Source organism: Urocitellus parryii, chromosome 6 (assembly GCF_045843805.1).
Source record: "Urocitellus parryii isolate mUroPar1 chromosome 6, mUroPar1.hap1, whole genome shotgun sequence".
Lineage (NCBI taxonomy): Eukaryota > Metazoa > Chordata > Mammalia > Rodentia > Sciuridae > Urocitellus > Urocitellus parryii.
Genome location: NC_135536.1, coordinates 129,451,927 through 129,465,426, shown reverse-complemented (window position 1 = coordinate 129,465,426; position 13,500 = coordinate 129,451,927). Strand labels below are relative to the sequence as shown.

The following is a 13,500-nucleotide window of genomic DNA, read 5'->3' as shown; positions in this document are numbered from 1 at the left end:
GAAAAGGATGACTAAGATTTGGGATGATTCAGAGAGTGAGAAAAGTATTTCAGCCAGAGGCAGCAGCAAGAGCTGCTCTGGTCTTGCTGTCTTTGAGACCGTCTAAGGGGTTATGTGCAAAGACAGTGTTTGTTCGTCAGCTTTTCATCACTATGACCAATACCTGAGGAAAGATTTATTTTGGATCATGGTTTCAGTCCAGGGTCAGCTTGTTCCAAAACAGAACCAGCACGGTGAAAGAAAGCTATCGGCTCATGGCAACTGGAGGAAGGGACCAGAGATAAAGTATAGTCCCCAAGGACAGGAACCAAGGACCCTCTCCTTCAACTAGGCCCCACCTCTCACCACCTCCACCATCTCTCAGGAGTCCATTCAGTTATCAATGGATTAATTTATCAGAGCCCTCGTGATATAATCACCTCCCAAAAGCCTCACCTCTGAATATTGCTGCACTGTGGACCAAGGATTCAACACATGGGTCTTTAGGGAACATTCACATCCAAACCATAACTGACAGGGAGGAACCTAGCTAGGATGTAATGCATATATGAAGGGCAAGATTGAGAAATAGAGTTGGAAAGGTAGATGGTTTACTAACTCTTCCCAATTTCCTTTCTTCTTCTTCTTTCCATCAAACTCCTCTTCACTAAACAAATAGTATCGTGCCAGAACCAATGAGATTCAAATACCAATCAATCAAATTAGCTTCTAGGAAAATAGCTCCAAATGTCTTCTGGCATTGGAAAAAGTGACTAGAAATAACATGGAATTCGGGAGTCATAAAGAAGTGAACATTAATCATACCTGGGTGCAGCCCCTCCCTGCTTCCTGTACATGGACCACCCTTGCCTCCTTCCCCACCCTCCAGCACATTCAGGGATGTGGCCAGCTCCGTGGGAGTCCTGAATGCCCAAGCTTCTCTCCCAGTGGCTGCTCTCAGCATCCACAAGCTGCTCTTCTGTGGCAGAAAAAGGCAAGCAGCCAAAGGATTGGGTTTCCCACTTGCCAAGGAAGCCTGGGCCTCAAAGCCACAGGCTGAGCTCCTCACAAGCAGCAAAATGAAGGGACTCGTCTGTTCTGGTGGGGCCTTGACCACCCTCTGTCCACCCACAGCATAAGCCAGAGGTTCAGACGGCTGATCTGACTTCATCGCATCCTGAGTCACACTGCATGAGTGGTGACTTGGCCTAACCAATATTTTGAATTTTTAAAGAAAAGCAGCATTTTCCATGCTAGGGAGGCCATTCCCATGTGGATCAAAGCATTTTATATCCTTTCAGATGGGCATCTCCAGAGGAGAGGGCCTCCCACACGTCTGGTCTCATCTGTTGCTGTCCTTCTTCCAGATCAATACCCAGTGACTCCAGATCCCAGTTGATGGAAATGCATAAAGCCATGTCCAATATAAACCTATGTGTTGGCTCAAAAAGAACTGATGCAAATCCAGACCATGTATAGACTTTCTGACCTTAAGAGTGGCCTAATTATACCCATTTATGCAACCATCCTTTCCACAAATATTTATATCTATATTGGCAATTACTATTTGTCAGTTCCCAGTCTCATTGAGTTCTGCATCCCACAGTATTTAAGAGTTCCAGCTCCAGAGTAGGTAAACATAGAACTAACTGCAGGCTGTTTGGTGACCTGCTCACAGTCAGCTCGAGAGAAACTGAAAAACAATATAGATGGGAGGCATCAGATTCCATCAGGAGAGCTCATGCTTCAACTTCTGGTTCTATACCATCAAGAGCAAATCACAACACTGGTGTGTGTAACTCTAGGCTGCAAGGGTGACAAGGTGGCTGTTTGCTAAGGGAAAGCAGTGACTAGAGAATTGCAGGCTTCCACATGTTCACCTGTAAGGCCCCTCATGGTGATGAACAGTGCTGAGAGTGGTTAAGAGAAAGAAGGGCATGGTCAACAGCTAAAAGCCATGGTCAACAGCTAAGAACCAGGAAAGGGATCTTCTTGTGCCACCGTCTTCCAGGGCATATCTCTGATGAGTCCAAGAATCTAATTGGACTTGGCCATACAAGTCCTTATGAAGGTATGCTTGTCAAGCATGGAGGATAGGACACATATTTTAAGCATCCTTTTACCTTGATTTATAACTTTTAAATATTCAGACATTTGGCATGTAGAGCTCATTGTACTCTCAGCCCAGGTCCTGCCCAGGTTGGAAGCAAGTTTGCTTTAGGCAAAAGGAAACAATCTCAGTAAGAAAGACAGAAATGCAAGAAGAAATGAAGAATGATGGAAAGGTTAAACATATGAATTAATATAGATGAATACTGACTGCATTGAATAATAAAGATATATTTTGGAGTTTTAAACATAGGTTGAATTAAAATTAATGACAGAAAAGTGGAAAAAAGATGGGCTATTGTAAATAGAGTTATGTGTTCTAACTTCTTAGCACTGTCTGAGAACTGACACAAAATACTAATTTACATGAGACTAATCTGTTCAGTGTGTTTTTATATTTTAATAAAAATCATCATAGAAAAATTAGAATGAATAAGGAAATCAAAAGGGAAATGGAATAAAATTATTAATTCAAAAGGTAGCAGAAAGAGAGAGAAAATAGAATATAAAACACTTTGGACAATTAGAAAACAGGTAATAGAGTAGCCATCTGATCAAAACATATCTGAAATTGCATAAAATATAAATAGTGTCAAAAGCCACAAAATAAGACAAAGATTACAAGATGGAAGAAAAAACAACTTCAATATGTGCTGCTTACATAATAGGAACCTTAAATACATAAACACAGATTGAAAGCAAAAAGACGAAAAAGGATATACCAGGCAAATATTAGCCAAAAATTAGTAGGCGAAACTATGCCAATATCAGATAATTTTTCAGCAAAAATAATAATCCCTAGGCAAAAGAGAGACCTTTCAAAACTGTAGGAGTATTAATCCACCAGGAAAATATTTAAAAAGTTATAAAAGTCTATACATATAAAAATAAAGTTTCAAAATAAATAAAGCAAAAATTAACAGAACTGAAAGAATTAAATAAAATCTACAATCATAATGGGAAATTTTAATTTACTTCTTTCAGTAAGTAATAGAGATGGGATTGAGAAAGATAAAAAAAACTGGAAAAAATGGCTATCAAACTTGAACTAAAGACAAATATGGACTACTGCATCCAACAACACCTATACACATATATATTTTGCCTCACAAATTCTCAATGATTGGGATCATTTATAATATATTCTCTTCTTTTTTATAAATTACTCATACAGAATAATTAATCTCAGAATTAATCAAGACACATAGAAGAATATATGCTAGAAAATTTTCAACTTCCTGAAATTTAAGCAATGCATTTCTAAATAAACCATGAATCATACAATAAATCACAATAGATAAAAATTTATCTATATCTGTCTATATAAAATATGACACATCAAAATTTGTGGATCAAACTACAAAGCATAGGATATTTATACCCCTAAGTGCATTCATTAGAAAGTAGGAAAATCTGTTATCCAACTTTCCATCTCAAAAAGTTAGATTAAAAACAGAAAATTAGACTCAGAGAATACAGAAGAAAGAAGATAATGAAAAGAGTAAAGATTGATTAGGTAGAGGACACAGGACAGGGAAAATTCAATAAACTCACAAAAAAATTATTTGAGAAGACAAAATTTCTCTATCTAATGACAGATTAAGAAAGAAATAGAAGCAAGACATCAAGTACCAACGTTGGGAATGAAAATTTGGCCTCAAGACAGTTCCTATCCATATCTAAAAGGTAATACACACACACACACACACACACACAGTACACACAAATGTGTATGAGTTAAGCTGGGAAAATCCAATAAGATCAAAGAACTGTATCACCATCATTATGCTGGCTTAGATATTATATCAGAGTTTTGTGAAATAGTACCTATTACCTATGGAGGACTTGGGAAAGGGTACAGAGGATTGTAACTTCAGGTAAGTATGCAATAATCTCATCAAAACTTCAATAAAATATAATAAGAATTTATAAACTTTATTCTAATAAGTATGAAAATTCAGAAAACTTCCAGGAACAAAAATGCATCCTATAAAAACTGATAACAAAAGACTGAAAATCTGAATAACCTTGTATTTATTAAATACATTTAACCAATTTTCTTTTTTTCTTTCTTTTTTTTTAGGTACTTGACCACTGAATCCATCTCCAGCCCTATTTTGTATTTTATATAGAGACAGGGTCTCACTGAGTTGCTTAGCACCTCACTTTTGCTGAGGCTGGCTTTGAACTTACGATCCTTCTGCCTCAGCCTCCTGAGCCGCTGGGATTACAGGAGTGCACCACCACGCCCGGCTTAATGAAAATTTTTAAAACGCTTCTACAAAATAATCTCTATTTTGATGGCTCATAGGAGAATTATTCCAACCATTTTTAAAAGTAAAACACCAATATTAGCTAAGAAATCCTAGAGAATGGAGAGATGAATATACCAATATTATGAGAAATCACACAGGGCATTACCAGAAAAGAAAATTTTAGGTTAATCTTTCTCACAAACACAAAAGGCAGCAATCAAAATATTAGCATATCAAATCTAGAGTTATATTGGATGATCATATGATGATTAAGTTGAGTTTTTTCCAGGAATGCAAAAATGTTTTAACATTCAAAACAGTCATCTGACATAATTTACAAATTAACAAGAATAAAGTAGAAAAATCCATATGATCATCTCAATAAATGCAGAAAATAATTTCATAAAATTCAACAACAATTCATAGTGAGCAGAGGGGAAGAAAACCTATCTGCCAACTGTGAATAGAGGGAAATTTCTTTAATCCAATAACAAAATAAAATAGTAAATTTTTAAAATCATACCTAGTGACATAGTAAAAAATGAAATTTTGCTCTTGAGATCAATGAGAAAACAAAAAGTCCTGCTCTCACCACTTCTACTCAACACTGTGCTATAGGCTATAGACAACGAAACAAAAGGTAGAAGAGTATAAAATTTGGCAAGGGAGAAATAGAACTATAATTATTCAAAAATGTCAGATAAGGAATTTAAAAAAACTTTTTTTTAGTTGTTGATAGACCTTATTTTATTCATTTATTTATGTGCGGTGCTGAGAATCAAACCCAGTTCCTTACACAGGTGAGGCAAGTGCTCTATCACTGAGCCACAGCCCCAGCTCAGATAAGGATTTGGCTTGCTGAAAATAAACCAAAAGAATCTATAGCAAATTTTTGGAGAAAAAAAAAAATCACGTACATGGATTTAAATTGGGCCATTGAGTCGGTGCAATTCCAATAAAGTTCCCAACAGAATAACCAAGTTCGGTTTGAAAAGTAAAGACTCACATGGCCAGATATCAAAAAACCTTACTATAAAGCTCCAATAATTAAAACTATGTGCTCTTAGTGTAAGGATAGAACAAAGAAAAGATGAATGGATAAGAATGGAGAAACTGGAGACCAACCCATGTACCGGGGGTCCTTGATTGTTGAGACAAGGCTGCCGTACAATGGTGGCAGACAGCTTTCCCAACACTGGGCCTGGGCAGTGGGCTACCCACACGGGATAAAAGCCCCTACCCCTCAACATGTGCACAATTTGATTTCATGTGAATTAAAGATCCAAATGTGGAAGATCAAACAGCAATTCTTCAAGAAGCACAAGAAAATGTCTTTCTGAAAACTCCTTTCAAAAGGATCCTTTGTAATCTGGGGCAGGCTTGATTTGTGGCAGAGCATAGATGAGCCCCCCTCTCACTCCTGCAGCCCATTGTCTCCCCTCCCCTGACCTTAACCCTCTCTATCTGCACCTCCGTCCTGCCTGCTGCGTATCCCACTGCCCTGGCTCTCTCCTGCCTCTCTAGGGAAGCACTCCCTCTGTCCTTCCTCCATGCACACTGAGCTTCCTGGAGATGTGAACAGGAAATTTTCAGCTGGACCTCAGTTATTGGCTTGTTTCTGAGATTGCCTAGCTTTCACAGAAAGTTAACTGGACTCTCATTTTCCTTTGAGGAAATTCCATAATGAGGGGCTTACTGTTCAGTGCCTTAGTGAACTTAATGGTAAATGCTATGGTCTGAATGTGTCCCCCAAAAGTTGATGAACTAGAACCTTAATTCCCAGTGCAGTGGTGTTAGGAGGTGGGACCTAGCCAGAGGGTTTTGGGCCACTGGGCTGAGGCTGCCAGGAGTGGATTAATGTTATCGCTAGAAGCGTGTTGGTTATTTGCCACCAGAGGAGGTCATCCTAAAGTGAGTGTGCTCTTTTGCAGACACTTGCTCCTTCACTTTATGCCTTGTTATGATGCAGCACGAAAGCCCTTGCCTAATCTAGATGCCACATCCTTGGAATTCCCAGGTTCCAGAACGGCAAACAAAACTTCTTTCTTTATAAATCACCCAGTCTGTAGCATTTTATTCTAGTACCAGAAAGCAAACTAGTTGGAGGCCTAGCAATCTCATTTTAGGATGTGATTTCCCTACCACTCAGCCTCTGCATAAGATCTGTCATTAAGAAAACTGAATGAGCGAAGCTCTAGGTTGAAGGAGGAGACGGAGACAGGATTAATCATGCTTACACACAAGTTCCCTGAGGGTGCAGCATCAAATTGTTTATTTATCCCTAGAGGGCAGCTCAAAGCAGGTGCTTTACAATGTTTGAAGAGACTGGGGGGGGGAAAGGAATAAAAGATAAAGGGGAAGAAAGAGAGGAAAGAGAACAGAGAGGCAGAGTATGGGGAGCTTCAGTTCAACCTGGCTGAGTTTCTCTCTTTGCTTAAAGGGCATTTGAAAATACTCTTTCCACTTGAAAAAAAAGACAGTGGGTTTGGTGTAGCCAGCGAGTCTGCTATTCCCTCCTTTCAAAGGACTAGGCTTAATCTATTGAATTTGTGTGTGCTAGTTAATTAGAAAACCTGGTATTTAGCATTCTACCATGTGAATCCATGGGGGAAGGGGGTGGTCTAGAAGCTCCCCAGGGACAAGCCCATCAGTCTCTTAATACATAACACAGGCTCGAATGCTTGCTCTGAATTCCTCTCGTCTGTGCCAGCCTTGGCATGCCCCCCGGGCAGTAATCTGCTCGGCCCTGGCTGTGCCAAACACAAGCCATCCAAAAAGGACTTTTCCCCCGAGTTGGCTGTTTATACAACTTCCTCTTCTTTAATTTTCATCTTAGGCGTTTCTAGAGGAGAAGCTGATGTCACGGGGTCTCATTCCAGATGTTGTTTTGAAGTCACTGTAACCATGGCACTGCTGGAAGCTGGGGAGGGCATTTGGGCCAACTGAGTCACCCTGAGCGCTGGGCTGCTCTGGTGAGGGGACGCAGGGAGGGAGGCCGCCGGGGCAGGGACACTAGAAGGGAGCGAGTGGCTGTGAGTTACTTTGTGACACCCTCATAAAGGGTATGGGGACCAGCTGTCACCTCTCACCTTTCTGCCCTGCCACCTGTGATTATGACACCTGCTCAGATGACTGGACTCTCAATTGCTTAGAATTCATTAGTAGATCCTTAAGAATCGTCTGCGCTCCTTTAAAATGAGCAGGAGGTCTCAGGCTCCAAGATGGACCATACCCCTCCCTCCCGACCCTGTTCCTCCATACCTCAACCTCCACTCTACCCTGCAGGGCCCCTCCACCACCCCAGTCAACTCTTTCTGGCCTCTGAGCCCAGCTCATGTTCCTTTGCACAGATTTTCTCCTATACATAAATACCTCTAGCTTTATATTCTTTAGACCCATATGAGTTATAGGCTATCAGCAACTTCAATGTGATTAAGGCACACAGGTAAAGTGAATTGTAATTGAGACACAGAGAGGTCAAGTGAATTGTCCAGGATCACACAGACAGTAAGTGGCAAGTTAGATTCCAACCCAGGCAACCAGAGTCATGAGCCCACATCCCTGATCCCAGTGCCATACTGCGTCCAAGAAATAATACTACTATAAGATTGCTGTGACCACCATCTTCCCAAGGTTTTGGAGAATAAAGACAATGACCCCAGGGCAGTGAATTGCTTTGTAAACAAAAATATGCAGCATGTGAGAATTACAAAAAGCCGAAAAAGGTGAGGTCCCCAGTCCCCTCCCCTTGGCCTCTCCTACCGCTTGTTGATGACTTTCCCCAGGTGTGCAACCTCCTGCTGCTGAACAAGGGCAAGAACTGAGCCCCAGACACACTTGCCTGGGCCGGGTGGTCCAGACACAGCACTGAGCCTTCCTCTCTACCTCTTTGCTTCTGCAATTTCCTCTCCCACCCACCCTTGCTTAGTAAAATTGAAGTCTTTCAAGGAACAACTCTTCATTTCTTTGTCATTTTTCCAGCCCCCACTGTTTTTTCCTCCACTTTAGGACAGGGCACCTCTTTTCCTCCCACCCCGAGTTGCTCGGACCTCAGTTCGCAGCCAAGGTTGATCCCTCTCATTCTTTCATGCTCTGTGTTCTTCCAACAACAAATCCTGTTGCCTCTGCATAGAAAATGAATCCCTACCTGGACCATTCTCAGTGCCTTTGCCACTGGCAAGCTAGGCCATCCCTGGCCTGGGTCCTTGCTGTCTGCACCCCAACAGGTCCTCCTGCACACCGCTCTCAGTCAGACATGTCACTCCCCTGGTGTCCATCCTTCTTAGGATAAAAGTCCAGACTCTTGCCATCTGCTCAGGCCCCTGTTCCACCTCAACTCCATTTCCTGCCTTCTCCCCTTTCTCCCTATCTTCCGTGTTCTGCTCCTTGGTGCTTCTTGAGTACAGGCCTTCTTCCTGCCTGCACTGGCTGTCCCCTCTTGGTGCCCCTCCTCCCACAGTCACTGGACTCTCTCCTCCACTTCAGAAACTTAACCGAAAGTCATGTGGTTAGAAAAGGCTTTGCCACCACCTTTTTCAAAAGGACAGCAATACCTCTCATTCTCTAACCCCTTATCTTCCTTACTACGTCTTCATAACCTTCATTGTATAATAATATACACCTATATTTAAGTAACTGACAACTGTGTCCCCTGCACCAGGGTAGGGACCGAGTCTGTCTCACTCACTCCCTACAACAGTGCCTGGCCCAGACAGGTGCTCCTTAAATATTTACTGAAAGAAGGAAAGACAGATGCCTCCTCAGAGCTGTGGTCCCTTCTTCCTTTGAGACTTTAACAGGCCCCCTGTGTCTCCTGCAGTGTAAATTTTACTCAAAGCAAGTTCTTGGAGGTCAGAGTCTGAATCCCCACAGTGCCGGGGGCACTTAGTAGGTGCTCAGTAAATGCCTATGCAATTAATCAGAAGCAAGCGAATAATCTATTCCCCTCTGGATTCTTTCATATCATCATTAGTAGATATAGCATTTGGTTGGTGGACTGTATATTTTTCTCATCATTTATGACAAACTGGAAGGTTCTCCTTCTCCCCATCAGGTGAGTTCAGGACATGTCAACAGAAGTCATGAGTGATGGCACGGCCTGGACCGGGGGCTCTTTGTGTCTGGAGATCATCAGGGCTGTTCCTGCTGCATACTATGGGACGTAACCTGAGGTCATTTGTCATATAAGTGTTAAGCAGTCACTTCCCTCGTGAGGGAGGTTAACTGAGCTGTATGAAAGTGCTAGACCCTTCCCAGGCACTGGAATGACTTCCTTTGGTGGCTCAAGGTTGGTGACTCCCTAGGGTTTCTTGGCAGTAGTCTGCCGGGAAGCCCCCTGGGGCAGGCCTGTCACTGAGGGAGCAGCACTGACTCCAAGGTCCAGGCCACTTGGACCCTGGAGAAATCCCTCCATCAACAGAAGGCACTAAGGCACAGGACTCGAGAGGGGATAACAGGACAAAATCCAATCAGCCCAGATCCCATGGTACCCTGCAATTCCCACCTCATTATGATGGCAAAACACTGAAATGTGCTCTAACAGAAAACATTATGAATTTTGGCCAAGTCCCCAAACACTACTTAACCACCCCTCCCCAATTTATAGCTTCATTTGTCACCGTCAGCGCTCCACCGAGGTTGAAATTGGCAGAGCACCCTGGAAAATGTTCACAGTCAGCATTTGGGGAGCTGACTTCCTCACCTGAGCTCCTTCCTCTGCTTGCCCACGGCCTCCTCCTGTGTCCAAGTCCTCAGCCTCTGCCTCTGCGTGCCTACATGACGGTGTGATCTGACATGCCTATGATAGGCCCCAAGGAGACTGCAGATGACAACTTACAGGAGTACTGACTGTCACACCTGCCACTTTCCATCAGGGATCTAGGCCCCGATCTTGGACTGACAGAGTGTCTCACTGAACCTCTGAAGCGGGAGTGTCAGCTGGGCCTGATTCACACCACGCTCATGGCTGCAGTTCCAGGGGGCCCTGCCTCAACTTTTTTCTTGCTTTTGCTCACAATTAGAACTCTGAAAAATGAATCCCAAGACTTTATTCTAGCCCCCACGCTACGAGGCTCCACCAGCACCCAGCCCTGGGCATACCTTCATGAAGAACATCCTCCTGTAGTTCTTGCCGCGATCACTCCCAGCTGCTTGAAGTTGAGCGGCCTCTGAGGCCAACGCCAGATCAGGAATGCTGCTGAGCCTGGCCTCGGACGTGTCTGCCAGCTGGACGGACGAGTGGGAAATGCCCTCCTTGCCCTGACCCAGCGGACTCTCGAAGGGATCCGGGTACTTCTCATCAGGGCTGGATCCATCATCGCTAGTCTTGGCATTGCAGAGGATCAGGGATCGGGAAAGGGACCGGAATTTCATGGACTTTCGGCTCTTTGCAGAACAGCTGTGTGGCTCCATCCTCAGAGAGGACGGAAAGCTGCCTTTCTTCCTTTCCTGGTCTCTGGCCCCCGGTTGATGGGTGGCAACTGAACTGGGCTTAGCCACCACTTCATGAGTCCCTGGAGGAAAGAGGAAATGGGAAGAAGCCACGTGACCTGCTGCTGACAAGTGGAGATGGAACCGAGCCACCATGCCCAGTGCCCGGGACACAGGGCAGATGGGCAGGTCATCCTTCAGGGTCACTGGCCCTTCCCTTTGCCAGCCAAATGGGGCTCATTTAGCCCAGTGGTTAACACCCCTCCACTAGCAGACTCCCAGAGACCTTATCCCAGAGCTTCTCTTGTGCACAGCCTCATCCAACAGGCAGAGAAATTGAGGAAAGACAGGAAAAGTGCAAACCCAAGGTCCCGGGAGAGAGTTTAGGTAACATAGAGACCAGCACTTTTAAACTTGGAAACCAAAAAACAAATAAACTTGGAAACCAATCTTCAAAATAAAAGTTTATAAGGGAACTCCAGTCTTTAGAGCAGACTGACTAGGGAACCAGGGAGGACTAAGCCCACCACCTGCCTGACCCTTTGACTATCCTTGGGGACTCCCATAGCATCTTGAAGGAAACCCCGGAATCCAGGGAGCTCAAATCCAAGACCATTAATGTGTCGCCGGGTGTGGTGGCATATGCCTGTAATCCCAGTTACTCAGGAGGCTGAGGCAGGAGGATCCCAAGTTTGAGGTCAGCCTCAGCAATTTAGCGAGAACTTGTCTCAAAATTAAAAGGACTGGAGATGTCACTCAGTAGTAAAAATTCTTGGGTTCAATACCCAGTACCAAAATAAAAATGAAAAAGGAAGGGCTCGTGACTAAGAGGGTCAGGAGCCCCACCCAACACTGTGCAGCCAGGCCAACAGGCGTAAACAGAGGTGAGGCTCGGGCAGCGTCTGCCAAAGGGCTCAGCACATGACCAGCTCTTGGCGAACATGTATGCCTTCTCCTGGGCCCAGGTCACACGCTGGTGGCAATCAAACAGACACCATAGTTCCTGCTCCATCACCTGTCACCCCTGGGTCAAGGACCAGAGACCGGCTCCCCACCCCAGGCCCACAGCGTGGCCCTTCAGCAAGTCACACCTCCCCTAGGTTGAGGCTCCATGAGGAGCCCTGACTCAGGCCCAGCCACAGACCTGCTGTAGAACGGCACAGGGTGGGAGGTGCTTGACCCACTGGGACTGCTGTTCACATTCCTCCTGGGCAGAATAAGGGAAAGCAGCAACCTCCCAGCATTTCCTCACGTCAAAACCGTCAAAACCCTTTCGCACACCCCCCACGTCAAAGGGAATTCCTTCTTGAAAGAAGACGGTGTGTGCAGCACCTACTTCACACAAGTTTATTCTTCTCTGTGTTCACCCTTTACATTTTTTTTTTCTTGGTGGTGAGGATCAAACCCAGGGGCCCTCAGCCACTGAGCTACATCTCCAGGACTTTGACATTTTAATTTGAGGCAGGTCTTGCTAAGTTGCCCAGGCTGGCCTTCAACTTGCCATCCTCCCACCTCAGCCTCCTGAGTGGCTGGGATTGCATGTGTGTCTGGCAAACCTTTGCTTTTACCAGTTTATTCACCAGCCATCAACAGCAACTAGAAGCAGTGAATTCAGATGAATGAATGAATACATGGCAGCCCACTTGGCAGCAGGCCCGGATGCTTCAGGGTGAGGCATCTCAGTGCCGGCCCATTTCACCAAGCACTCTCTTTCCAGCCTCCCAAAGTCCCACTAACTCTGTTCCTCCATCTTAATTGAGTGAAACCCCAAACACAGGTGGGTCCACCATGCCTGGTCACAGATTTCTTGCTCACACCCTCTTGAGCAAATTGGTACCAGGAAACGTTCACGGCCACCCGGTGGGACCTCCAGTTTTGGTCAACAATGGTGCCGTGTTTCCATGATCACCTTGATCACACATTCACAATGACTCTTTCAAAACTTCCCTCTGCTGGAGCAGTGTTCCACACAGTGTTCTACGTTGTCCTCATGAAACCTACTGTAGGCTCCTCAATTACCTCATTTTGAAGAAGTGAGGTCTAAAACACAGAGAGGTAAAGTGACTGTGAAGACCACACAGCTAGGAGGCAACCAAAGCAGGAATTAAGCCATGCCGGCTGATCCTGGAGCCTGGAGCCTGATTATCTCCTCTCTCACTGTCAGCCTCGGTCCCTCCCTCTGTGCCACGTCCCTATCATCACAGGTGGACACTCTCAAGTCTCCTCTTTCTTTTAGAAGCTGTGACTCCACACCTTCCCCTTGTCACATGCCCTTCCTTTTATGCTCTTCATAGCTTCTAGGGTAAACGCCCTGCACCCGGGACCTGCTCTCCCCACACCAAGGCTTCTTCCAGCCTCCACCCAAGAGTCGGCTTCCTTCCCCTCAAGCCACAGGAACTCTGGGGTACCAGTTCTGCATTTGATGTGTCCCAGAGCCGTGAACCCAGAGTCTAGAGGGCATGAGCTCTTTGGAGAGTTCCTACAGCTAGAGTCGGTTTTCCTTTCTTCCATCTCATTCTCCTGTCATTGCCCTCCGTTGGCCGCCATCTTCCAACACAGGATGGATTGCACTCTGCCCAGTCAAAACCCCAGAATCTAGCTGGGTGCTGCCGCACGTGCCTGTAATCTCAGTGATTCGGGAGGCTCAGTCAGGAGTATCACAAATTCAAGGCCAGCCTCAGCAACTTAGTGAGACCCTTGCCTCAAAATTAAAAAAAAAAAAATTAAA

General features: G+C 44.7%; 1 protein-coding gene across 3 annotated transcripts in view; it reads right to left on the bottom strand.

Annotated features, from left to right (window-relative positions):
- Positions 1-10,769, bottom strand: part of Il16 (interleukin 16) — a 92,695-nt gene extending 81,926 nt beyond the window's left edge. For 2 of the 3 annotated variants that reach the window (XM_026388174.2, XM_026388175.2), the window contains exon 1: positions 10,443-10,769. In XM_026388174.2, coding sequence (XP_026243959.2) covers positions 10,443-10,754 — 312 coding nt within the window. In that variant the 5' untranslated portion in view covers positions 10,755-10,769. The remainder of the gene's footprint in view (positions 1-10,442) is intronic. The other variant, XM_026388176.2, reaches the window with a different exon arrangement.
- Between the last annotated feature and the right edge of the window lie 2,731 nt (positions 10,770-13,500).